Source organism: Talpa occidentalis, unplaced genomic scaffold (genome assembly GCF_014898055.3).
Source record: "Talpa occidentalis isolate TD23 unplaced genomic scaffold, MPIMG_talOcc4v2.1 talOcc4.4, whole genome shotgun sequence".
NCBI lineage: Eukaryota > Metazoa > Chordata > Mammalia > Eulipotyphla > Talpidae > Talpa > Talpa occidentalis.
In genome coordinates this window covers 145,388,878-145,416,470 of record NW_023604295.1, presented here as the reverse complement: position 1 = coordinate 145,416,470, position 27,593 = coordinate 145,388,878, and the positions used below count along the sequence as shown (strand labels likewise).

General features: G+C 49.8%; 1 protein-coding gene across 1 annotated transcript in view; it reads right to left on the bottom strand.

Moving 5' to 3' along the window:
* Positions 1 to 24,518, bottom strand: part of MSRA (methionine sulfoxide reductase A) — a 243,706-nt gene extending 219,188 nt beyond the window's left edge. Inside the window, exon 1 of the mRNA XM_037526539.2 lies at positions 24,383 to 24,518. Within this exon, the coding sequence (XP_037382436.2) occupies positions 24,383 to 24,518 (136 nt within the window). The remainder of the gene's footprint in view (positions 1 to 24,382) is intronic.
* Between the last annotated feature and the right edge of the window lie 3,075 nt (positions 24,519 to 27,593).

Here is a 27,593-nt window from a genome sequence, read left to right as displayed (position 1 = left end):
AAGGCAGTGGGATGCACATTCAAAGTGGTAAAAGAAAAAACCATCAACCAAGAGTTCTGTATCCGGAAAACTATCCAAAAGTCAAGATGACATTAAGTCATTCCCAAATATACAAACAGAGAGAGTTTGTTGCTAGCAGGTCTGCCCTACAAGGAATACTCAAGGGACATTTTCTTCCAGCTGAAATGAAAAGCGAACTTGAATCCACATGACAAAACAAAGAGTACAAGTGAAGGTAACTTCAGAAGTAAATATAAAAAATAACATATATGTATTTCTTGTTTGTAACTCTTTTCTCCAACCTGAGTTGAAAGACATCAGCATAAAGCAATAATTACAGATCTGTGCCAATGGGAACCCATGTATGAAGAGGTAATCTGTAATGATAGGATAAAGAAGCAACTTTTTTTACAGTATTGAAATTAAGATGGTTTTAATCTAAATTAGGATGTTATAAATTAAGATGAGAACTGTAATACCCAGAGTGACCATTAAATAAACAAGGGAATTACCATAGAAAAATATTTATTTAACACAAAGGAAAGCAATAATGAAAGAACAGAGGAACAAAAAAGATAACAAGATGGCAGAAGTGAATTCAAGTTCATCAGCATAGTCATTAAATGTAAATGAACTACAGACTCCAGTTAAAAGACAAATTGGCAGATGGATTCTTTCCAATGATCCAACTACATAGTATCTACAAGGGAAACATATAATATTCAAAGGCACAGATAAATTGAAGATAAAATGATGAGAAAACAATATACAAAAAAGCAACTGAAAGAGAGCTAAAATGGTTATGCTAATCTTGACAAGATGAATAAGGACATTTTATAATGATAAAAGGGTAAATTCATCCAAAAAATGTTTATAAACATATTTACAAAGGCTCCAAAATACATAAAGCAAAAAATGAAGGGAGAAATAGACAACTCAGTATGTAAATAAATGTCCAATATAGTCATAGATTTTAATAACCCACTTTCCATATTGGATAGTAAAATTAGATAGATTTTAAAAAGGCAGAGAACTTGAACAACTAGACCTAATACACATTTATAGAACATTCCACTCAACAACAATGGAATAACACACATTTATAGAACATTCTACTCAACAACAATGGAATACATATTTCTCTCAAATGCACACAGAATGTTCTCCAGGAAAAACAGGACATCAGGTCACAAAACAAATCTCAATTAATTTAAAAGAACTGAAATCATACAAACTATTTCTCCAACCACAATGGAGTAAAAGTTGTAATCAAAAATAAGAAAAAAGGGCCTCCCTAGTGGCGCAGGCGGTTGAGCACAGCACTGTGAAGCTGTCCGCAGCCTCTGCAGTGCCGGTTCGATACCCGCTGGCCTCGGAGCAACCCACATGGTGAGCAGAAATCTCCTGACTCGCCCGCTGCTCCCCTTAGCAGTGTATTTCGTCAGTCTCTCTGTTCTGTTCCCTGCTCTGTCTCTGGTGAATCCTCTCACTCTCCTGCGCATCTGGCCTGTACCCCGGCTCTTGTATAAATAAATCTTAAAAAAAAAAATAGTGAAAATCACAAATACATGGAAATTAAATAACACTTGTTACTTAAATAACCAATGAAAAAATAATAAAGACTGGAGTGAAAAAAAATGAAACAGAGAAAAGAAAATCAGACAAAGACATTGCAAGAAAATTATAAACCAATATCCCTTATGAACAGAGATGCAAAAATTCTGAACAGCAAACTGAATCTAACAACATATATAAGGATTATTCACCATAATCAGGGGAATTTATCCCAGGAACATAGGATGGTTCGCCATAGGAAAGTCAATCTATGTAATATGCCATATTAACACAATACAGTACACGAACCACTTGATTGTCTTTTTTTTTTTTTTTTGAGGCATGTTTTATTTTATTTATTTGTTTGTTTGTTTGTTTTGTTTATACAAGCACTGGGTACAGTCAGAAGCACGGGAGGGTGAGAGAATTCACCAGAGCCAGAGCAGGTAGCAGAGCAGGCAGAAGGACCGAAGTACACTGCTGAGGGGAGCAGCGGGCGGCAGGAGAGGTCTGCGCGCCATGTGGGACCCTCCTCCAGTGGCCTGGGAGCAGCCAGGGATCGAACCGGCGCCGAAGAGGCTGCGGGCAGCTTCGAAACCCATCATTCAACCGCTGCGCCACCGGGGAGGCCCCACTTGATTGTCTTAATAAAGCACTTGACCCAATAATACCCTTGAATGATTAAAAAATTAACACTCACCAAACTAGGATGAGAAGAGAAATTTCTCAACCTGAAAAAGGACATCTATGAACAAACAGCAGCTAACATCATGCTTAACGTGACTGCTTCCCACGGACAACATGGACAAGCCTAGAACGTCTGTTCTCACCGCTTCCAGTCAACACTGCACTGGACGTTCCAGCCCAGTTACGCCAGATGAAGTGGCACCCGTCCAAACTGAAAGGAAGACATACAACTACCTCTCCCTGTGCTAGACGTGCTCTTATATCCAGAAGTCCTAAGAAACTCACACACACACACAAGAACTATTAGAACCAGTAAACAAGTTCTGATACAAAAGCAACACACAAAAAATCAGCTGTGTTTTTCTACACCAACAATAAAAATTCTGAAATAAAAATAAGAATACAAGCACATTTGCAATCACAGCAAAAGGAATTTTTTAAATTAGTAATTAATTTAACCAAAGAAGTACAAGACACGTGCAGTGAAAAGTGCAAAACATTGTTGAAAGACATGAAAGGCCTAAGTAAACCGACAGGCGCCGTGCTCGGGAGGGAAGCGAGAACACGGTCACGGTCTTGCCAGCAGAACCTCCAAACTGACCTACCAGCTCAACGTAACTAACGCCAGCCCCTCTCAAAACCCCAGCCGACTTCTTGGCAGAAATTGACGGGCTGCTCCTGAAGCTGATGTGGAAATTTAAGTGACTCAGAATAGGCATAACAGTACCGAAATCAAGGGCAGGCTTGCAGGAGTCACACTAAGCTGCTGCAGTAAACTAAGTCTCTGAGAAACCCAGAGGTAAATGCGAACCGGCCAGCCTTCAAGATGCCTCCCGCGCAGCAGGAGGACAGCCACTTACAAATACTGCGCTTGGCCTGTCATGGTTATTATTCAAATCTCTCCCGAAATCCTAACTCTTGCGTGCTCCTTCCTGAGGGCGTAAAGTAGAAGATAAATTGCCCCCACAGAGTTTAGCTGTGGAATGTCAGTGGCCGGCCCTCCAAAGGCAAATCCAGATTATATCCATTCTCTCCCCTCCTTTCTCTTCCAGCTCCACCACCACAGGCATCACCTGCAAGTGTTCATTTATCAAGCCAGGATTAGCCAAGCACCTGATTACGTACAAAACAGGGGTTACTTCATAGATGAGGAAACTGACATCAGAAGAAGCCATGTGGCTTGGCGGGACCATGAGGCAAATATCCATGCACAGAAAAGCGAGACGGTATTTCAGATCATTGTTTGATGAGTTCAGGAGGAATGAACGCAGGTAGCCTCGCGCACCCCCACTGACCGCACAGCTCCTCACTGTGGCAAAAGGCACCGGGGCTCAACCTGGCCAAATCAGAATGCTGGACTTTTCTCAAGAGTTCATGCCTCTCTCAGCCTCCATTAAATATGCAACTGTCAACCCAATCCCAGTGTCAACCTTGATTCACCCCATATCACTCACTAGAAGGCTGCAAGGAGAAAGATGATACCACGTGTTGGTGAAGGCACTGGAACTGGAACCCCACATTCTGTGGGATGTGAAATGGTTTGGCAGTTTCTTAAAAAGTCCCATTTCTACTTAGCACAGGACCAGGAATTCCCACTTCTAAATCTACGAGAAATGAACATTTGCACACACAAAGGTGCTCACGTGAGCACTCAGCGGAGCATTATCCTTAAAAGTCAAAAACTGGGAACAATCCAGAAGACCACTGCATGTGGAACTGGTAAACTACGGTCCACCCAGCACCTCTAAGTAAAGAAAAGGCACACATGACTGGCACAGGCAGCAACAGGACGAGCTCAGAAATGTGACACAGTGAACGAAGCCACACAGAAGAGATGACGAACCGTGTGAACCCGTTTCTCTGAAATACATGGAGGCAAGAACACGCCAGAGGCAGAAAGCAGATACCTGTTGACTAGGGCTGCGGCTGGAGGAGGGCTGAAGGCGCGGGGGCAGCAGAGAACTTGGGGGTAAAGGCAGTACCTAAATCTGATGAGGCTGTTGGTTTCATAACTGCATAAGCTTATTGAAAACCATCAAGTGGTTTTTAACATTTTCATTTAACGCTTGACAGTCACAACAGGTGAACTGAATGGTATATAAATGATATCTCAACACAGACACACAGCTATTAAAGCCTTCAGCAACACTCACCGCACTGCATCCGGCCAGAAGGGGACACTGAGATGACTAAGCCACGACCCCCACCCGAAAGGTGCTTCCAGTTGCAGAAACAGCACGAGTGCATGGAAAGAGACGTCACAGACAACAAAAATGACGGCCAAGCAGATGGAGCAGACAGCACACGGGAGAAAGTCTGGAGATAGGAGAGGGGCCTGGAGCAAGTAACCAGGCAGGCTTTGCAAAGGATCCTGGCTTTAAATGGGGCCTTGGAGAAAAGCAGACCCAATCTGTCTCTGTGAGTCCTCTCACCCCCTCCCCACACCTCTGGGTTATACCTTGCTCTTGTGTGCATAAATAAATTAATTTAAAAAAAAAAAAAAGCGAACTCTGGGGGCATTCCAGGGGGAAAAAAAACAAAGGTGGGAAAGTTTCAGACAGTCAGCAATCCAAACCCAGGAGAAGAGCAGAGGGCCCCGGGGTGCTGACTCCCAACGCCAAAGGTGCCAAAAGGGTGTCCTGCACTTTCCCTGAACCTCGGGCATTTGAGTACCGTGAGGTGATCTTTGCTGTCTTTTAAATTATAGTATGTCTGTTATTTACTTAACACTCTTTAAACTCACTTCTTTTCAACCAAGATTAACTTTTAAAGAAAACTTTATGTAACAACTCTAAAGTGAAAACCAGCAGCTTTATTAGCCAGAAAGAGAAAACACTGGAGAAATCGATGTTGTTAAACTGTCAAAGCCTGCAGCTGTCTCTAAGCGGAGCCCGTCTCTAGTAAGAAGAGATTAGCAGTGCTGGGGAGGGTCACTCAGCACCAAACTACCATGTTCATCCCGATCTCCTCACAGGAGCTCGTTCGTTTTTGTTTTTGTTTTTTGTTTTTTTTTATTTTAAAGATTACTTATTTATTTATTTATTTATACAAGCACTGGGTAGTCAGAAGCACGGGAGGGTGAGAGAATTCACCAGAGCCAGAGCGGGGAGCAGAACAGGCAGACTGACGAAGTACACTGCTGAGGGGAGCAGCGGGCGCGGCAGGAATGGCCTGCGTGCCATGCGGGACCCTCGCCGGTGGCCAGTGATCGAATCATTGTGGCAGAAGCTGCAGACAGCTTCACAGCCCAGCGCTCAACCGCTGCGCCACCAGGGGAGGCCCAGGAGCTCGTTTTTTGCCCCCTTCATCTTCAAGCATCTGACATCACCATCTCGTGTCAGGAATCCCATGTTTTGGGAAACACTGGCCTACAGTAAATCCTACAAGGGGATAAATATAACAACTATATTTATCTAGCACTTATTTGTGTGTCAGACACTGTTCTAAACTCCTTTCTTTATTTCACTTCATCATTATTATCATCGTAATACCTACCTCACAGGACATTATCAACCCATTTTTCAGGCCAGGAAACTGAGGCACGGAGAGTTGAACAGACTTGCCCAAGGTCATACAAGTCTCCAAGGTTATACAGTTCATAAATGGCAGAGCTGGAACGAGACCCAGTCAGTCTGTCAGCAGCTGCGCACAGAATCGGGCTGGCTCCCAGGCGACATGACGCTGTGGGAGACCATCTGGCTGGGATTTGAACTGAGGAAACTGGTGCGCTGACCCAGGCACAGGCCAGGGCCCGCTAGGCCTGTTTTGCTAGTTGCCATTTGCTGTGGGCAGCAGAGGGCAGCAGAGAGCTGTGGAGCAAGAGGGGCAGGGGCCTGAGGAGACACCAGCCAGCCAGCATGGGAGAAGGCAGAGTGGGAGGTGCTACCTCTATCTGCCAAGAGGAGGACGGGCACACCAGGGAGGGGCCAGACATGGTGCCTGGGGGGGGAGGGGGTGCAGATCAGTTGCAGGTGTAAGGGAGCAGCAAGAGGGTGGGCACCCAGCCTGCCCTCCATCCTGCTAAGCCCCTTTTCAGGGGGGACCCTGCCCAGACTCCCTCACGTGCCACTTTCCCAATGTGATGTTGGCATCATGACCTTAATTTGCAAAGGGATTTCAGGCCTCTCAAGATGCAAAAATTTGGCTACTCCTCAACCTAAACCTCTTTTAAATTCAAAATATTCTCTTAGGATGGTATCTGAATCTCAGAGTGTTTTTAAATGAAAACTAAGAAATACATTCAAATGCCATTTCCTAGCCTCTGACAGGTCTGAAACATCTGAATACAGACGCCATTAATCACTGCCATCAAAATTGTTTTATTACCTTATATCTTCTAAAATCACTGAAAATAACAGGAGAGTAGGTAAGACTGTCAGAATGGGGGAGGAGGGGGCCTCCTCAAAGAAAACTGCCTATGCATGGTTTTAAAAGAAAGACTCAAAAAATTAAAAACAATTGATCCAGAACTGCCCAATTTGATGCTTAACTCAGATTTCATTAAATGAAATGAAAAATTAGAAGTAGGTTTGTAATTTACTCTTGGAAAAACTGTAATTTCTTATTTCCCAGGAGAAAAGCTTTAAGAGCATCAATAGATTTCTCTGGATATCAAATATTTCTCCATTATTGTGAGTAAATTATATTTTGATCAAAATCAGATGGATTAAATTCCCCTTAAAATGCCCAAGAGATTTAAAAAAATACAAAAAAAAAGTGTCACATATCTAAAAAACAATATTTTATCCTAATATCTCCAAGGAACTGCCTCCCCACTAAAATAATTAGCCAGAAAACAAAAACTAACCTGAGTTTTAGACTGACTAAATTCAAAATAACTTTTTGAAACTAGATTGTCATTTGTTGACGCTAAAATGAAATTTGTAATCTTTGGTCTCTTTTAGAACTCCTTGGAAATGTGGCTGCTACATTTTTGGCTTTAATATGAAAAAAAATGTATCTGAATCAGCGATATGTTGGATAGGAATACTAATTTATTTAAATGCTAAGTACACAACAAAGAACATAAATACAGTTAAGCAGTTCCAAATTCTTGATAAATTCAGCCCTCTGTCAATGCCACAGTCTCATTACGCTCATGTGTGTTTTTGTTTTCCTGACTATGCTATAAACTTCTTAAGAACAGAGATTATAACGCCTTAAATCACCCACTGGCATTATGCTGAATGCCTCTGCTGAACACCTACCATATTCAAGACACCTTGTAGGTACTAAAGATAAGAATATGGGAAATGATAATTGTGCGGGAACAGTCCTGCCTCCAAAGAAGGGACTGTCTAGTTCAGGGGTGGGGCAGGGTGGGGGACAGGTGTAGTGAGCGTTGGCTCAGGAGCAAAGCTCCAGTTTACACCAGGCGCATCGGTGGGTACCATGTCTCCGCGGAGCTGTGCTGACGGGGACAGCGCAGAGCCAGAGCCTGGGTGGTTTTTAAAATCCCAAAGGTGGGGTCGCATGTTGAACCTGGCTCTCCCTGCCATCTCAGGCCTGCAGGCATACGTGCCCAGCGGGAAAGGCTCCGGGTCTTGGGGAGGCGCCTGCAGCCAGGCACAGTGTGGAGTGGGGGTGGTCCTGGACCATGGTGCCTGGCAGACGACCCCCAGGGTGCAAGCAGCACCCCAGCTCTACCGCATGGGGTACCAGGCTTGTAGGTGAGCACGTGCCCACACAAACTGCCCAGCGCACAGTGGCCATGTTCTGGCTTCCACACTGGTCGCCAGTAGGAGAGGAAGAGGAGGGAGGGGGGAGGAAGGGAGAGGGTGAGGGAGATGTAGGGAGAAGGGAGAAGAGAGGGAGGGAGGGAGTGGGGGGAGGAGGCAGGGAGGAGGAAGGGTGAGGGGAGATACAGGGAGGAGGGAGAAGAGGAAGAGGGAGGGATCAGGGAGGGGGGAGGGAGCGGGGAGGGGGAGGAGGGCTGGGGAGGAGGAGGAGGAGGAAGGGACAAAAAGGAAGTCTGGAAGCTGGCTCACCTCTCCCCCAAAGTTCCAAAATTCCTTCTGGGAAACTAAGTGAAGAAATTCCCCCACATCGGCTGTGTAAACCAGTTCTGAGTCAAGCTGTCACCCCACTCTAAAACAGGTTGCCTGACTGTGGGTCGCCACCCACGCGCTTAAAGGGGCTTACGCTGCAGGCACACACCAAAGGTTAACAAAAGTTTATTTTCTTACAAGGGAAGGGGAAGGAGGACATGTACAACTCAGGGAGAGAAGACGGAGGTAAATTCTTAAATGCGTCCTACCCTTTCCACCCACCTAGAATCACAAATGACCGTCCAAGACTACACCTGCCTGGCTGAGAGCAGGAGCCAAGCGCTGCAGACCCCACTCACGTGGCTGGTTATAAACACAAGCAGAGAAAATGGCTGCTTAACTCCACCCTTAGGTCCTCGCAACCTCCCTTTCGGGATCATGGGATTTGTAGTTCCTGGTGTCTTGATGGAGTGGGGGTGGCATCCACAAAGCCTGTATGGAGTTTGCACAGGACATCCTTTCCCCCTAACAAAACAACAGTTTTGTGTGTCTGATTCCCTCTGCTGCTGCTCTTGACAGAAACTGACTGGGCTTACATCCCTAACCCTTCACAGGATTAAGCATGAAAGTGAAAAAATGAGCAGCAGCAAAGGCGGAGCACCACACCCTGAGAGACGCCTGGCACAGGGAAGCCACGCAGCAGCAGTGCAGCAGCTCAGGCTGGGCTGCGGGAACAGGAGGGCAGGAGAGCCCAGCCCTGCCCAGTCCCGGGGCACTGAGCCCAGCCCTGACCAGCCCCACGGACAAGGCTGCCAGGAGCTGTTACCAGACCAGTTGTCAGAAGCCGCAGGGGAGAGAACCTCAAAGGAGAGAAGCCGCAGAAGGAAGGGTGGGGAGGCAGGCCAGGACGTCTGTCAAAAGGGCGCAGGTGCCAGGAGGACGCTAAGCAGCCCCGAGCAGGCGGGCTGAGGCAGCACAGATTCACAAGCATTTCTTTTCTCCGCATGCGCCCATCTTCTCGCTTCAGAATGCAGGTGCTTTTGAGTTTCTCCCACCTTGCAAAACCAGCTGTCTTGGGGGCTATTGCCCCGTTTCCTTTCCTTGCAGCCAGGCTTGTTGACAGAGGTGGGCGATCCCCTCACATGGGGCCCTGGTCAGACTTGGGGCCCCCGCTCTCCTGCTCAGCTGAGCCTATCCCCCCTCTTCTCCTGGCCCCCCTCTCCTGCCTCCTGAGTGCTCCTCCCTCTGTCCCAACTGCCACTGCTGTGTCTGCTCAGTGGTTCTTCTTCCTCCGTTCTCAAGCATGGGACCCCGAGATGGTACCCGAGCCCCACAAAGCAGCTCTACAGAGAGAACGTGGAGGGGCACAGAGGAAACGCACATCCCTGTGGGACCCCCACAGTCACCTGAGCCCCGCTTTACCCTGCAGGGGAAAAAAGCGGAGGCTTAAGCAAAAACCATGCCCACTGCCTCTCAGTGGACCAGCAGCCAGGCCTGCAAGGAAGGCTGGCCGGGGAAGGCGATCGGGGTCACCATTACGCGTCCCCATCCCACACGCAGCTCCCGGCCACCAGCCACTTTTCCAGAACAGGGGTGACAAGACAGCAAGTAAGCTGTCCCCGACGTGTCCCCATGGTGCCAAGGAGCATCTGCCAGTGGCTTCTTCCCAGGGTTCGCCACTGCTTCCGTGGTTCTACAAATGACAACGCTGAGGCCGTAAACCGGCTCGAGGTCTCGCAGGTGGCAGCACGTGAGTGAAGTTCCAAACCGCTAACAAACAGGAAACACCTTTGCTTTCCACCCATCCAGCCTGTCAGTGCCCATTTAGATGGCAGTGCCCACGGTATGAGGTTCCACAGAGAGCCCACGGCAGGATTCACTTCCCAGCAGTGCAGACCGCGATGAGCTCCACATCTCGGACTCAGCGGAGAGAGGACAGCGTTGGGAGGAAGATGCCCCAAAGGCAGGCAGCGGGCCCGGTGAGCGCATGGACAGGAATGCTCTGTGGGCTCTGCCGTCATGATGCTGACACCGATGAGAGTGACAAAGTCCTTCGCGGAACTGGTTAAATCATAAAAGCACCTCTTGGTTCTAGAAAATAAAACAATGTCTTTTTATGTAAACATAACCTCGAAGGGACGGCAGGTGATGCTGGGTCGTTTTCTTCTTCCCTGCAGGGAGCCACTCCCCACTCACCGATATTTTTACGTATTTGCAGAGAGACCTCTCTTCCACACGTATTCAGCACAAATCATAACGTAGCGCTGAGAGCGCAGATCTCATTCTAATAACTCTGTGGAGAGTCGGCCACAAGCTCACACAGGCTCATAATCAGATTTCTAAAGATGGAGAGTTTGTGCAAGAAGGTAACTCAAAAACAGAGCCTCTTCCATCTACTGAGATTCACTAGTATTGATACCCATCGACCTGCACCATCCTAAAAGGATTTTCTTGAACAGACAACTTCCAAACATAATACTACACAGCATATGAGCTCAATCATTCTTTCATTAACTTGACGAGTGATTCTCGAGGGATAGAAATGCGCAGAGGCGGGCGCACGCGGAAGCCAGCCCGCGCAGGGAACACGGCCCAGGCGGAGAAAACACACATCGCGGGGAAGTCACGACTGCAAAGTTGAACATAGTGAGACGGCGCGGGCGGCTGCTGGCCAGATGACAGGGAAGGAAGAAACGCCAGGGAGCCCCGGGAAGAGGCCAGCGGGGCTGGAGGAAGGGGGGACACCAGCCACAGCGGGACAGTGGGGGTCACCGGATGAGAGGACGCTCCGGCAGAGAAGAAAGAGGGGTATCCGCGGTCACAGCAAGTCCTGGAGCAAGTACATCAAGCGGGACATCAGGTCTCTGCGAACCAGTCATCGACACGCTGAAACCCACGGTGGCTGTGACCGCTCAGTGGCTCCTTTTCCAGCCTGAGGCCTCCGGCCGCCGGTTATCCAGCTCCTCGTTTGCAGTCGAAGCAATAAACTTGTCAACGCTGAAGACTTTCAAACACAAGCTAGAACAAATGCATAACTACAGTGTAAGGAGTCATGGGGTTTGGCACCAACACCCCACTCATGCATCAGAGATCACTAAAGTCAAGTGCCCTCCCCTTGGGGAGAGGGGGTGGGGACTCACAGGAATGCAGGCGGCGCTGAGTCGGGCCAAAAAAGAAAGTTCAGACCAGGAAGTAAATGCAGTGCAGGGAAGGGTTCAACTTGCCATCTTAACCACTAGTGACCACGTACTCCGGAGGCATGAAATACAGTCACGCTGTTACATAACCACCGCCACTACCCGGCCCCACAAGTCCCCTCATCCTCTGAGACAGAAAGTCTACCCTCATTAAATAGCAACTCCCCACCTCCCCCCTCCCCAACCCTGTATTTATGCACTAACTTATATATTACATAACTAAGCTGCAGCCGCCGGTCCGCTTTCTGTTTATGATTTGGACAACTCTAGCACCTCCTATAAGTGAGCATACACCACCACAGACCAGTTTATTCTGAAATACGGACAGGCACAGATATTAGGCGAGCTGACACACTCCTGAAGGAGAAGAAAGTGGGAGGGTTGACTTTATTCAGTATTAAAGCCAATTCTGCAGACACAAACCAAGACGCAGGGCGTCGACAGAGAGAACAACACACAGATCAATAAAACAAAGTAAGAACCCAGAAAAAGATGCACACAAATATGCCCAACTGGTTTTTGACAAAGATGCAAAAACAATTCAGTGGAAAAGGGATTTCAACAAATAGTGCTTCATCAATTGAATGTCCATGGATCAAAAAAAAGGCACCTCAACCTAAATCTCAAACTTTAAACAAAAATTATTTCAAAATGGATCTTAGATTTAAGTGTAAAATGACACAAATTTTAGAAAAAATAGGGGAAATCTTCAGGACCAAGGTGAGACAGAGTTCTTAGATTTAACACAAAAAGCAAAGTCCAAAAAAGAGGGAAAATTTGACAAATTGGAACTCATCAAAATTAAAAGCTTTTTCTCTTTAAAAGTTATTATCATTTTTTTAAATATTTATTTATACACGAACAGGGGTACAGGCCAGAGGTGCGGGAGGGTGAGAGGATTCAGCAGAGACAGAGCCGGGAGCAGAACAGGTGAATCTACTGAAGTACACTGCTGAGGGGAGCAGCGGGCGAGACAGGAGAGGTCTGTTGCGCCATGGGGGAATCCCGCTGGCCAGCTGGGATCGAACCTGCGCTGCAGAGGCTGCGGACAGCTTCACAGCGCAGCGCTCAACCTGGTGCGTCACTTGGGAGGCCCTAAAAGTTACTATTAAGGAAATATTTTTATTTTATTATTATTTTTTTTTAAAGATTTGTCTACTCATACAAGCACTGGATACAGTCAGAAGCGCGGGAGGGTGGGAGAATTCACCAGAGCCAGAGCAGGGAACAGAGCAGGCAGAAGGACCGAAGTACACTGCTGAGGGGAGCAGCGGGCAGCAGGGGGGGTCTGCGCGCCATGCGGGACCCTCCTGCGGTGGCCGGGGAGCAGCCGGGGATCGAACCGGCGCCGCAGAGGCCGCGGGCAGCTTCGCAACCCAGCGCTCAACCGCTGCGCCACCGGGGAGGCCCTAAGGAAATATTTTTAAAGCTACAGACTAGGAGAAAAATTTTCAAGCCACATATCTGACCAAAAACTAGTATTTAGAATATATAAAGAATGCACAAAACTCAAACGTTGAAAAAAATAATCACGCATCCAGTACTAGCAACAGGGGGAAGCGGGTCGGGGAGGGGCACGCGGAGGACCCTCCGCGCTCTCCGGTCAGCGTCTCTGCACCTCCCGCTGGCGTGTGGCGAGGCGGGAACACAGGCCCGTCCTCTCCCGTGGACACCGACGTGCACAGCCCGGGCGGGGCGGGGTGTCTGTGCTTGCATGAAAGATGGAAGCTGAGCGGTGGGAAAGGCTCTCTGGGCTGTGGACACCGGTCCTTGGGGGGTTAGAAGAGGAGGATAAAAATGCGCCACCTCCGAGCTCAGAGGTCAATGAGAACCCGCGGGGGCGCAAGGCCCGGGGGCGAGGCCCGAGCAGGCGGGCGGCATCGGGGGCTCTGGCTCAGGAACCCGCCCCGACTGTCGGGGTGGGGGGGCGGGGGGGCGGGGGGGGGTGGGGGGGAGTGGGGAGGCGGGGAGCAGCGGGAGAGCAAAGAGCCAGCCGCCCCCCGCACTCCCACACGCCCGGAAGTCCGTCCGTCCGTCCGTCCTGTCAACGCCGCGCTCCGGCCCTGGACACCTGAAGGGCCGGCGAGGGTCGCGTCTGCTCGAGCAGGGCCGCCAGGTTTTGGAAGAACCAGACCAGCGAAGACCCGGCCCGCGGCTGAGATCCGCGGTCCCCGGCGCGCGCCCAGAAGACAGCGACCCCCTCGACTCCACACACTGAAACAACCCGCAGAGCCGCGCGGTGGGGGCAGAACCCCGAGACGCGGAAAGCAGCTGAACGTCCCCAGCACGAGCTGCCCGACGGCAGGGCGGCGGCCTCCCGGGGTGGGGGAGCCCTTCGTGGCCTTGGGGCGCGGGGCTGCCAAGCGGGGCGCGCTCGGGGCGGCGATGCAGGCGGCTCTCCCTGCCGGCGCCAACACGGTTTGCTTCTGTCCTCGGCGCAGGGCCTGCTGGGGGGCATCCTCGCCGCTGGGAAGCGAGGGGCCCCTCCAGTATTTCATTTTCATGGCTCTTGCCTTTTGTGTCAAATCTGCTGAAGTGTTGAATTTTTCCAGTGGTTCAAAGACTGATTCCCAGCTTCACCTGCACCGGGCCTCTTAATCCTTCATGTCGGCTTTGACCTAAGCCAACTGCAGTAAAGAACCCGTAAACGAAAAATTAAAATAAAAATCAAATGTAAGATATAAAAAAAAAATTACAGAGGGAAAATCAACAGTTATATTATTACCTTTTACCATGGTAACACTTTGAAAAGAATTCACTTTATATACATGCTCTGGAAAGACATTCAATGTTCCTAAATTTTCTTTTTTTTTTTTAAATGTAATGATAATATATTCATTGAAACATATTGTAACTCTGCATTTCTTCCCGTTGCACTATTACCACTCTTTGCTGTATTATAATGCAAATTTAATACATTTATTCAGCAAGCTAGTGGATCAGAAGTAGACCCTGCTGAGAGACACGGTAGATGTGCGCACGCGAAACGATACCAAAGTCCAACAGATATACAAGGAACAAGCCTCTCTGCAGGAGGCAACTATCACACCCCTTTCATGAGAGGCCGACACGGGAGAGGCTCCAGCTGACCTGAGGATGTGGTGGCCTCTGGCCCACGTAAAATCAAGCACTTGGCATCAGCAGTCAAAGTGCCCAGTGTCTCACCAAGTGAAAGAACATTCTGATAGGTCTTCAGGAGGTACCAGGAGACCAGGCAGCTCTTCCCTGTCATCCCAGAGTGCCTGCCTGCCAGCAGGGCGCCATGGCCAGGCCAGGAGTTCAAGAAGCACAGAGGAGAAAAACGGCAATCCCTCAGCTCCAGATATATTAAAGGAACTGCAGCTTTGCCCACTAGGGAGAGACACTGGCATGGAAGCGGGAGGCAGGCCCAGCACCCGAGGGCCGCACAGTCAAAGCTGGGGCACACCCCAAGGCAGCATGCAAGGGCAAGAAGCTGAGACTAGACTGAAAAGGGGGTAGACGACACCTGAGGAAGAAAGCTGACAGGCTGGGGGCGGGGCCCAAGGATGTGTGACGGCTGACCCTAGGTGTCCACTTGGTTGGCAGGTGCTCATGATGGCTGGGGGTGTCTGGGAGACGTCAGCATTTGAATCCAGACTGAACAGAGCGCACAGTGCTCACCAATGGAGGCGAGAACAGAGCAGAGAGGCGGAGGGGGCTGACTCTTGGCTCTGCTTGCTGGGGAGGTATGTCTCCTCCTGCCCTCGGACTCTCCTGGGGCTCAGGCCTTTGCAGCTGGACAAGCGCAAACCGGCTACCCTGGTTCTCAGGGAACCTCGTGGAACTACACCACTGGCGTTCCTGGGCCATCAGCTTGCAGGCCGCAAATCTCGGATTTCTCGGTTTGCACCAAGTCAGCCGATCCCTCGGAGTCCTCGCCGTCGCTATCTGGCCTAGTGATTGCTCCTCTGGAGAACGCTGACGAGCACTGGAGACAAGGAGCGAGAGAGGCAGGGACCGAGATGAAAGCGGTTAAGGCTTCGGGGACTTAAGAACATAGTGCCCCGGACAGAAATGGGGAAATGAAAATATGTGGCCAGGGCATTGGTTGGGAAATGGTAAGTCTGTGTCGGAACTGAGCGTGGTTGCCGCAGGACAGACCCATCTGGTAAGTGTTTGGAAATGGAAAAGCAGAACTTTTGCAAGGCAAGAGAATGTTTTCAGGTGCCATCCACAGAAAAGAGAGAAGCAGCCAGTCGGCCACGAGGCGGGAGAGAGGAGAGCAACACAATGGGGGCCTGGAAGCGGGTGATGCCACCCAGGGCCAGTGCCACTTAGTCAAAGATAGCGAACACCGGACGCCCCACCCTATCATCTCCCGGCCTAACTGCGGGTAGAGTGGCCGACTGCTCTGTGCTGACGAGCCTGCGACCTGCAGGGCAGAGGCTGTGGTGCAGCCAGGCCCACACGTTGAGGCACCTGACAGTGAGGAAGGTGAGGAGACCGTCTAGGTGAGACAGGGGACCGGCACGCCTTTCCTGACCACACTCACACTTGCAGCTGGCTGTGGAAATTCCATGCAGCTAGTAGTCTTCTGGGGCAGGAAAAGCCTATAACATGGGCACCAGCGCCCTGGCGGGCCGCTCTTCCTTCCTCCCAGCGCACGGCTCTCCCCTGCTCACTCAGCATGTGCTGACGCCCCTTATGTGCCAGGACACGTGTGCGTGCGTGTGCGCGGAGAATACCGAGAGGGGCTGCCTCTCAAAGAGCTGCGGTCACACAGCAAACCTCTGTCGGCCCCAGCAACCCGCTCAACCCCGCACCAGGGGATAGCTGCCCTCAGGGAGATCCCCTTCTGGCTGGCCCTGCATCTTCCGGAAAAGGTGGAGGTTGTGACGCGCTCAGACAAAGTGGGGACTTAAGGTGTGAGGAAGATGAAGGAACGGGATGTGGAAGACCCACACTCTCATCCGTCCACCAGGCACTGGCTGCCACCCCAAGCCAGCTGTGCAGATCTCTCTCTCATGTAGCACCAGAGCGCATGGCTCTCACTGGCACCGGGGGCAGGGCCTGGCACTGCTGTGGCATGGGAAGGGGCCTGGATGGATGCTGGGGTGATGGCTGGCAGAAGCTGGGGCCTCAGACAGCACCAGGCTCAGCAAAGAGGCCTCCACTCTGGACCGGAATGAGCTTCTGGGGTCCCTGCTCACTGTCTTGGGTCACAGGCTACGGACTGAGGCCTCCTGGATCTCCCTCCTCCACCCAGGCAGGGGATTTGGTGACCCCGAACTGGGGGCAGGCCAAGGCTCCCCCTAGACTGCGTTTTCCTGCCACTGATGCTGACTCCATCAGTGGCGTTTTCCTGCCACTGATGCTCTCCCTGCTGGGAGACCTGAAAGGGAAGTTTCCCACTGACCCCAAGAGTGACTGAGGAGAAAGATGGAATTGGCACAAATCACCCCTCGTGGAAACACAATTCAGAGTACGTACCCCGGGAACAGGTCAGCCGTGCCAAGTTCTCTTGTGTCACAGAGGTCACGCGGTTTTCAAGCATCGACCCCGACATCCACAGACCACATTGAGTGCCTGCTGGCCCCTCAGGGCAGTGCTTCACCTGGTCACGCACCCCACCCCCCACCTAGAGGAGGGAAGCTGCCTCTCCCTCCCAGCACGTGGCTCTCCTGGGAGCGCACCATCCCGCCCACAGGTGGGACAGAGCTCGGAGCACTTCCACAGCAACAGAACATCCACTCAAGAGCGCAAGATCCGACAGGAAAGAGTCAAGTAATAGCCCCTAATTAGGCGTCCACTAAGGAAGGCTGGAGAGAAAGGGGGTGGTTAAGGGAAAAGCAGAATTCAAGCAGGGCAAGTTTTGAGGGGTAAGTAGGAATAAGGAGGGGAAACAATGTTTTGCCTATTTAGGCATTAAACAGACACTTAATGAGCAAAGAAATGAAAAGTTTGGCGTGTGGAATGCTCACGGGGGATCACACAGACAATTCCAGAGGCGAAGCACTGAGACAGGGTAGCCGGAAGACAGGGTCTCTAGGGGCACGACGGGGAGACAGCCTGAGAAGGCGAGGATCAGATCACAGGAGGTAACCCTCCAGGCGGGGAAACGCTGAAGGTCTGAAGAGTTGAGCGCTTCAGACACAAGGCAGGAGAAGAAATAATAGTCCTGTGTCCTACAATTTAGAAATTAATCACACATTGGGAAAAATTTTTCTAAAAGGAAAACTGTTTTCTATCATTTTCTTTTAAATGTCTATGTACATCACTCAAAATAAAAGAAATACACATAATGCCTCTACATAATAGTGGAAGGAATGTGTCCCCAAAGATCTTTTCTTTGTAAAAATGATGCCACCACAATTGATGCTTCAATAAAAATGAATATTTATGAAATGTAAAATGACTTGGATTAACTTATTCCAATTTCACCCTCTAAATTTAGATTTTTAAATCACGCCAAAATGTAGATTTTGATTACAAAAGCAAGTTGGGGAAGAAAAAAAAGACCTACTTGACAAGAAAAGAGAGCAAATTTTTTTTTAAAAGAACTTGAAATAGGGATGACAAAAGATGATAGAAAGGTGGTCAATTAGACGAAGAACAGCAAAGGGAGATGATCTTCGAAGTGAGTGATTTAATTCAATAATGCAGTCACATTACAAGAATCAAAAGTTATAAAAAAGCAGGAAGGAAAAAGTCTTGCCCCGGTGTCTCCCTCCGCCCTCCACTCCCGCGTGGCCCTCTCCTAGCAGCGAGGAGTGCCTCAGTTACCCTTCCAAAGTTTCTTTGTGCAGATAGGTCACCTCCCTCCGTGTTAACAAAGTTGGCATTTCTGCAGCACACGGTTCTGACCTTGCTTTTTTCACTTAATACTACATCTTGGCCATCTCTCCCTACCCATTCATATAGATTTTTCCATGTTCTTTTTTACAGCTGCATGTTCCATTGTGAGGATGAACCATAATTTATTTAACTAGCCCCTACTGATGGGCATTTGGGTTGTTTCCAATTCTGGGTTATGGCAAACAAAGCTTCAGCGAACAACCTGGTACAGTCGCATTTGGCACGCACGCAAGTATATCTGCAGGATAAGTTCCCAGAAATTGAATTCTTGGGTCAAAAGGTATATGCATTTAAATTTTTGATAGATATTGCCAAATTGCGTTCCATAAGAATTGAGCCAATTTGCACTCTCGCCAGCAATGTATGAGAGAGTGCCTTCTTCTTTAAGGATTTACCAACAGAGTGTATCATCAAAGGTCTGGATTTTTGCCAGCCTCAAAAATGAAAAATGGAATTTGCATTCTCCTCATTATGAGTAAAGTTGAGGATCGTTTTATATGTTTAAGAGCCAAATGCACTTCCTTTTCGGTAACTGCTCATAACCCTTCCTGTTTTTCTTATTAATTTCTAGGAGCTTCTTACATATTAGGGAGAGCAGTCCTCACCTATGACACGAGTTGCAAATATTTTTCTCAGTTGGCCTTTTGAATTTGCTTAGGTGATTTTTGTCACACAGGAGATTTTTATTTCGGTGTGATCTACTCTATCAACTTTCTCAAGTCTTCTGATTTTCATAGCATGGTTAGGAAGACTTTCCTCCCGCCAAGATTAGAGAGGCATTCTCCCCCTCTGCTATGAAATAAAACCGTTTCATTCCTTACATTTAATCAGATGAAAAGGCAGCAGTCAAGGTCACTCGCCAGTCAGACGGCCTAGGTTTGGAGTCGAGCCCACCACCAGGAGCTGAGCCCACCACCAGGAGCCACAGGACCTGGATCAGCCATCCAACCTATGGCCCTCCGTCTCCACATCTACCAATGGGGACGACAGCAGTTGCCACCTCATGGGGTGCTGTGAGGCGCCAATGTACCGTGCTAGCGCTACGAAGCGCCGACTTCGTCCACCTAGAGCCTAGCATGGTGAGCGCTGAATAGTGTCAGCTGTTACCACAGATCTGTCTGGAATTTATCCTGGTCTAGGATGTGAGGTACAGATGCAACTTCCTTCCAAACGGCTACCTAGTCAGCCCAGCACACTTGCTGGATGCCCACCTTTGGCCCATTTTGGCGTCACAGACCGCTTACCCACTTCTTGCCAAGTTCATTCTTAAATTTTAACTTTTTTGCTTTCTATTGTAAATAGGATGATCTCTTCCATTAGAGCTTCTTACAAGCTCTTTATATAGAGGTAAGTTATTGGTTTCTGAGTAGTAAATGTATTATCTGATACTTTGCAAAGTTTCTCTCCGATTTTCCAGGCATATTAGCTTATCATCCGCAAAAGATGTGAATTCCAAGTTCTTCTTTCCCACTGTGCTCCTCTTAAGCTGCCTTCTCTTGTCTGCCTGCGTCGACTGGCCTCCCCAACATGTCCAGTAGTGACCACCCACCCAAAGGAGGCCTATCGTGCTTTGATGCACCAGGCAACCTTGAAAAAGTGAAACTTTAAAGGCTGTGGAATCATACCTTCGTGCAAAAAGAGATCTACTAGGCCACAGTTTATACAAGGATGAAAAGTTTCTTAAGAACACAAGAAAGGAGGGATTAAAGCGAAGACGGCACCTCTTAAGAACAAAAGTATTTAGTGCTAGTACACACCTGCTGAGCATCCTTTCGTGCCTGGGACTTCAGTGGGAATCTCCACTGTTTCCTTAAGCTTGATGTTGGCCTTTGGGCTGGAACAGATCTATCATATCATGTTATGGAAACAGCCATCTCTGAGCGCTGTTATTGAGAATAGCTGTTAAATTGAGTCAAGCTTTTCAGCACCTCAGGAGACAGCTAGATCATTTTCCTCCCAGGTTAATTAAATGGTGAATCACATAAATAGACTTCCTGATATTGACCCACCCTTGCATTCTGGGACTGAGACCCGTTCCTAGACTTTGTTTACTCATATTATTGTCCAGTTTTGCATCAATATTCATACATGAGACTGGTCTAGAGTTTTCTTTTTTGTGCAATCTTTATCAATTTTGATTTCAATGTCATACTTGTTTCTTAAAAAGAATGTAACAGTCCTCTCATTTTAGATAGTATTAGATTATCTCCTCTATAAATATTTAGTAGAAGTCACCCATAACATTGTCTAGACAAAATGCTTTGGGAGGAGACCACTTTTTGACAACTTTATGTCTTCTAGAAAAATCAACTTGTTTAGCTTTTCTACCTCTTTCTAGGGTGAGTCTAGGTCAATCACATTTTCCTTAAAATGTTTCTATTCAATCCAAGTTTTCAAACCTACTTTCAAAAGAGTTGAGTAAATAGTCTCTTATGATTCTTTAAATTTTCTAATATTGCCCCTCCTGGTTCTTACTTTCTTTCTTTCTTTCTATATTAGATTAGCTAATAGTTTATAAAGTTTGTTGTCACAGTTCAATTATTTTTCAAAGAACCACCTTTTCGATTAGTTATACCACTCTATTTTTCTACTTATATTTAAAGTTCTTAGAAGAGCATAGCTTTAGCAGGTGTTCTGCATTGCCTCCTCTCCCTAAAAAGTCAGCACAGTAAGAAACACCGTCTAAGAATGTAAAAGCAAGAAAGAGATTAACTATGAGCTGCTAATGTTATCTTGAATTCTATCTACAAATCCCAAACACCTGATCAAAACAGCAGATTAGTGACATTTCCAATGGAATTTTTTTAAAAAAGCACTATACAACTAAAACCTAGGCCTTCACAGTAATTAATTTACTGGAAATAAGATCAATTCTAAAGTTAATAAACTTACATTTTAACAACACAGGAGGCACCTTGAGGCTTCCATCATAACCTTTCTACCTCCTCCTCACCTCTGCCAAGCAAATGCCCACCCACCCACTGACACGAGCAAAACCCTCCTTGTCCTCCAGTCCCAAATTCTCTGAGGATGCTTTACCGCCAGGACTGAAACACAGCAAGACCACACGTCAGACCAGGTGAACTGCCGTGCCCTGCCAGCCACCCAGCACCAGCCAGCACCAGCCAGAACCCACCCACAGCAAAGTGTGCTGCAAAGGCGGCAGCCCAGTGCAGGTTTAGTTTTAACTAACCACCAAAGTAAACCGACTTGTGCTGACTCACTCTGGGTAGCCTGGAGAAATGAACCATTAAGGAAGCTTGAAGGAGTGACTCTTAAGCTCCGTGTAAAGTAGAAATCAACTATTAGGCTACAGTTTTTGAAGCGGTATACGTTTCCTTAAGAGTACCCAAAAATGTAGGATTAAAACTACGCTGATTGGCCCTTCACACCAAAAGTATTTGGTAATAACACACACCTGCTACCTGGCTGAGCCAAAAACATGGCGCAGACAGGCTTTGTCATCTAAAATCACAAGGTGGTGCAATGGAAACAGAACTGAGAATCAGGGCGCAAAGCACAAGAGACTGAGATGAAAGGAAGAAGTGAAGAGTTGATAAACGGCTTGAAGACTAGAGTAGCAGCATATATAACCTTCAAAGCAGTAAGCCCACAAGTTCAAAATTACGGCTACAACACACACCAAAAAACACTGCTCATTACCTGGGCCGATGAGAACTTTCAGCAAGCTGTGCAGGTAGCAGCAGCAGCCAGAATGGACACTGGAAAGGCCATGATCTACAATTTAAAAATATTTGGGGGCCTACCTGGTGGCACAAGGGGTTAAGCACCGCACTATGAAGCTGTCTGCAGCCTCTGCAGCATGAGTTCGATCCCCCAGCCAGGGAGCAACCCACATGGCGCAACAGGCCTCTCCTGACTCGCCCGCTACTCCCCTCTGTAGTGTACTTCAGTCAATCTGCCCGTTCTGTTCCCCACTCTGTCTCTGGTGGATCCTCTCACACACACACACACAGCCCGCCCCCACATCTCTGGCCTGTACCCCAGTTCTTGTATGCATAAATAAATAAATCTTTAAAAAAAATTTGGAAGGGGGGAGTTACTATAGCTGAACAAGGACATATGCACTGCAGGCTTGTCCCTAGGCCCCCTTCTTCCCCCCCAAAAAAGCAGTTTACTGACTCAGATACAGATATGCGTGCATCACTAGGCAAAAGACCACAGAGCCTGGAAGTCAACAAGGATCCAAGGTTTTGCAGCTACTTTGATGATATGAAAAATAAATTGTCTCCTTTCCATCACGTCAGATCACCTTTTGCCAAAAGTGTGACTTATATATTAGGGAACTGCATGGGGAGATTTTGTTAAAGACAAAACAGAACTAAATTTTGATCAACCTGATCAAGAGTTTTGAATTTGTTGGTCTGATTTTGGGCCACTGTGACTGATATTGGGAAGTCTCACCTAAGACACTGCAGGAGTGAAGAGGAAGGGCAGGCTGGGGACTAGTACAGCACTGAGAAATCAGGGCCTTTCAATATCCGCCCATGAATCCTGCTGTGTAAAAGAGAATTTGTTTTTAAGATAAATTAAGTAGGTTTAGCTATCTGGGTTGTATGGTAAAGTTAAAGAGAATCTGGGTTTTTGTTCGTGGGTTTTTTGTTTTTTCCAAGCTCATTCTCTGAATTTGAGTAAAAATAAAATAAACGTCCAGAGCTGGTTAGTATGGGGACACAGGGACATAGCCAGGCTTGTTTAAAACACAGTTTGGGTGGGGAGAGGCCTGAGCTGTGAGAGGTGCTGCATGGAGGTCACCCTCCTCCCAGGACTAGGATCTGGGCTGGTGGACCCCCTGTCCCCCAGCAGCAATAGAAACTTGAGCTGTTGATGGCTAACATGCACACACAAAAAAAATTCATCATAACTTATCATCAGGGAAATGCAAATCAAAACCCCAGTGAGACACCGCCTCACACCTGTGAGAAAGGCCCATAGTAAAAAGGCCAGAAGCAGGAGTGCTGGTGAGGATGTGGAGGAAAAGGCACCCTTGTCCACTGCCGACGGGAGTGCAGCCCCACGCAAAGCAGTGTGGCTTCTCAAAATTTGGCTAACAAATAAATCTGCCCTCGCACCCCACAATCCCCTCCTGGGAATCCACCCAAAGGACACAAAAAGGAACCCTGCACCCCATGTTTACTGCAGCACGACTTACAGCAGCCAAGACATGGAAACCACCTAAATGCTCCAAGCAGATGAGGGGCTCGAGAAGACACGCTCTAGCCACACAGCGAAAGGGGGCTCAGGAGGAGGAGACTCGTGCCACTTGCAGCACCACGATGGAGCGGGGCGAGAGGGCCCTGGCGGGGTAAGCAGCCGGGAGAAGGATGAGCACGGGACAGTGTCACCAACCCCTGGAATGTGACGTCGCCAGAGGGTCAAACGAAAACTCTAAGACCGACTCTGGAAGCTGACCCCAGACCCGGGGCGGGGCGGGGGCGGAGGGGGAAATCCCACCCTGCCCAGATGCCAGCAAGCGCGCGCGTCAGGGGCTTCTTTCCAGAAGGAGAACCACGCTCCCGCCCTGTCTCCCGCTCGCTCTCAGACTCGGTAGTTTAACGCGCTGGGCCTCCGGCACGGCCCGTGCTCTGAAACTTCCCTTTCACTGCATTTCCCAAGTCCTTCGGCAAGACTGGGGTCTTTACAGTGTTTTAAAGGTTGACAAGCACAGCTCTTTGGGAACCGTGACCCTGCGCGGACCCGGGGCGCTGGGCCTGGCCCTGGGCCGGGGGGCTGGGCCGGGAGCTGGACCCAGAGCCTGACCCCGGGCCTGACCCGGGCCTGACCCCCGGCCTGACCCCACCCGCGACCGCCAACGCCTCGGGCCACGGGCCCCACTGCGCCTGCGCGCCGCGCTCCCGGAGCGTGAGGGGACCGAGCGCGCCCGCGCCCCGCGTTCGCAGCCGTCGGGCACGCGCCCCCTCAGAGGACGGAACCCGATAGACCAGATTGCTCCCAACAGCCCCGTTGTGTCGTAGGCGGCGAGATACTGAACAAAGATGGAGCCCGGCCGCGCGCCCCCGCCCCGGCCGCGCGCCCCCGCGCCTCTACGCGCCTGCGCGGACGCAGCCCCCGCCGCCCCGACCCGCCCCCCGCGCGCGCGTGCGCAGTCCGCGACCTTACCCGCCACCGCGACCGGCTCCTCCCGGCCCGGAAGGGCCTCCTGGGGGCTGACGAGCCTCGAGGCGGCGTCGCCCATGCTCGCCGCGGGGAAGGCGCTGCGGAGGCGCTGGCCGGCCCGACGCGCGGCCCAGAGCATGAGGGGCCGGGGGCCCGAGGGGCGCGGCTGCGCGGGCTGCGCGGGCGGCCGGCGTCGAGGAGGCCCGCGGGCGGCGGCGGAGGGAGTGTCCGCCGGGGCGCCCGGGGCGCGGTTGCCCCAGCGGGCCGGCCGAGGGCGTGTCCTCCCCGGCCGCGGGCCCCGACTGGCCCCGACTGGCCCGGCCGGCTGCGGCGCAAAGGTCCCGGCCCGCGCGGTCGGGCCCGGTACGAGAAGCCGCGGGGGCCAAAAAGCGCCCCCGGCCGGCCCTCCGCGCGGTGCCGCCCGGCCCGCCCGCCCGCCCGAGGAGCGCCGTGGCCGGCCCGGGGACGGGCCCGCACCCTGTTACGGGGCGGGGAGGGGCTTCCTTCCCCCCAGCAACCCCTCCACAGCCCGGGGCGGGGTCCCCGCAGGTCGGGCAGGGGGTGACCCTGTGTATGCACATGTGTGTTCAAAACGCTCGCCTGGGCCTCCTGGGCCTCCCCGGCAGCGCGGGGGTTCAGCGCCGCACTATGAAGCGATCAGCCGCTGCAGCACGAGTTCGATCCCCGCTGCCCAGGGAGAAACCCCGTGGTGGGGCAGACCCCTCCTGTCTCCCCGCTGCCCGCCTCAGCAGGGGGTTTCAGTCAGTCTCCCTGTTCTGCTCCCCACTCTGTGTCTGGTGAATCCTCTCACCCCCCGCATCTGTGGCCTGTACCCCCGTTCCTATATGCATAAATAAATCTTTAAAAAAAAAATAAAACGTTTCCATAAACTGCAGACACACAAATAACATTGAGGGCACCCATTTTACAGGAGGGAGAAAGAGCAGAGCGAGGCGCTGACGCTGCCATCAAAGCAGTTTCGGGGAGGCTCAGTCTGGTTTCTCAAGCCCCGGGAGCTAACATTTGTTCCTGTGACAAATTTGCAACCCTAAAAATAAGGTGGGTGGAGCCAGATGGGTGACTTGGGAGTCCATATGTGAAGTTTTGACTTTATGCAAATATTCTGCCCAAACCAGAGAGGGTGTGGGAGGAGGGGGGCATTGCAGAGTAGCTGCCGCAGACATGAGCCGACTCGGACCCCTGGGCCAGCCGGCCCTGTGCTTTGCTGCGGCCTGGGCTGGAGCCCAGGGAGACGGGGTGAGGCCGCTATGCAGTGGCCTGATGAGTACCCCAAACTCCAAGTGTTTATTCTGTAGCTGAGATTTCCTCTGGGCAGTCTGCCTCTGTTTTTACTTTTGATCTATTTGTTTTGTCTAGAGATTACACCTCTTCCTGAAAACACCCCAAAGTGTCCCTTCTAAGCTGGTGGCGGCCTGGTCACTACTACTAAGCCGTTGAAATAGTAAGGTCTTCTGTCAAAGGAGAGCTTTTGTGGTTTTTCTTTGAATGACTGCCTTTCCGTGCACCCCAATTTGCTTTTTCTGTTTTGTGCCTGATTGTAGGAAATCGAACATGTTAGAAATACTCGACAACTGAAAACTGCATAATTTTTCAGGTCTAGGGGGATCCCGGGGGAGCTACAGTGTGCCTCCTGTGAGTCCTGGGGACACTGAAGGGCCTCCACTTGGCCCCTTCTGAAGAAAAACTAGAAAACATCCAGGCAGTTGCTGCTTGGATAACTAATGGTCTCCTGTTTTTCACTTTTCTTCAAACCTGTTTTTAAACATCCAGCATGACTATAAAGTTCCTGAGGTTGGGGGCCTCCCTGGTGGCACAAAGGGTTAAGTCTCAGCACTATGATGCCACCATCTGCAGCCACTGTGGCAAGAGTTCAATCCCCAGCCAGGGAGCTACCCACACTGTGCAGCAGACCTCTCCTATCTCCACGCTGCTCCCCTCAGCCGTGCATTTCAGTAGATCCTCCTGTTCTGCTGCCCACTCTGTCTCTGGTAAATCCTCTCACCCACCCCTCACACCTCTGCCCTGTACCCCAGCTCTTGTATAAATAAATAAATCTTTTTTAAAAAAAAGTTACTGAGGTTATTACTTTCATTATAAAAAATAACATTTTGGAAGAAAAATACCAGTTGTTTTGTCTCCTGTACCAAAACACTGGGAGAAAGGTTATATTGCATGTTGGTTGTTTGTTGAGGGATAAAACCCTCTGCCTTCAGGAGCTCATGTTCTCCACTCAACTTCTTTCTTCAGCCTCCTCCTAGCCCCTCTGAGCTCCACACTGAGCTAGTCTTTGTTCACATTCTCCGTCTGGCACACTCTGCCTTCATTTGTTAGATTATTCTCTGATTTCCCCGAAAATTCTAACAATGTCTACTTACTGACTGCCTAGAACCAGTCCAAACAGCCTTGTCGGTGTAACAGACTCCAAAACAGCACAGTTAAAGCAAAACAGAAGTTTGTTTCTTATGTAACAACCCTGTTTAGTGCTGCAACAGTGGCCTCAGCCCTGAGCAGGGTCACGTCTTGCTTCTTGCTTCCAGAATGTCTTGGGGTGGCTTTTATGGGCTGACTTAGATGAGCAAGTTTCTTTTCTGTCTGGTCAAGAATGTCTCTCTTGCCATTTGGAAACAAGAATGTTTAAAGTGCTCCCTAAAACAGCCTCAGTTTCTGGCAGGATCTAGGTGAATTGCTTTATCAGGGGGCCAAAGATACTGCCTCTGGAGCGAGGTCTTTTTGGGGTTTCCTGTCAGACTGGCCCACAAGTGGGCAGCACGGGGCGGGCAGGACAGCGGGCTGTTCGTCCTGCGTGACCACTCCAGCATCTGCCATCGAATCCGTGCTGTGGCCCAGCAAAGACAGCAAGGAAAGGGGGTATCTCAGCAGAGGGTGCGCAAATCCCTCCCATCCTTCCGTTGACCTTGTTAGAAGCTGGCTCCGTGGAAGCCTGGGAAATGTAAAAGATGAAATTCTTTAGCTGAGCACCATGGACTCAGCTGACACGTGACTATTCAGCAAGTGCACAATGATGTTACCATCCTCTATAAGTCTAGATGCAGCTCCGCATGATCCGGTGACCCATGAACTAGAAGGTGCAGTATCTGCTCCCCTCATCCACACACCTGCTGCACGGTGGGGAGGTGGGACATGCAAACCAGTGGGGGGACAGGAGCAGTCACTGGTTCACAGCATAAGCAGC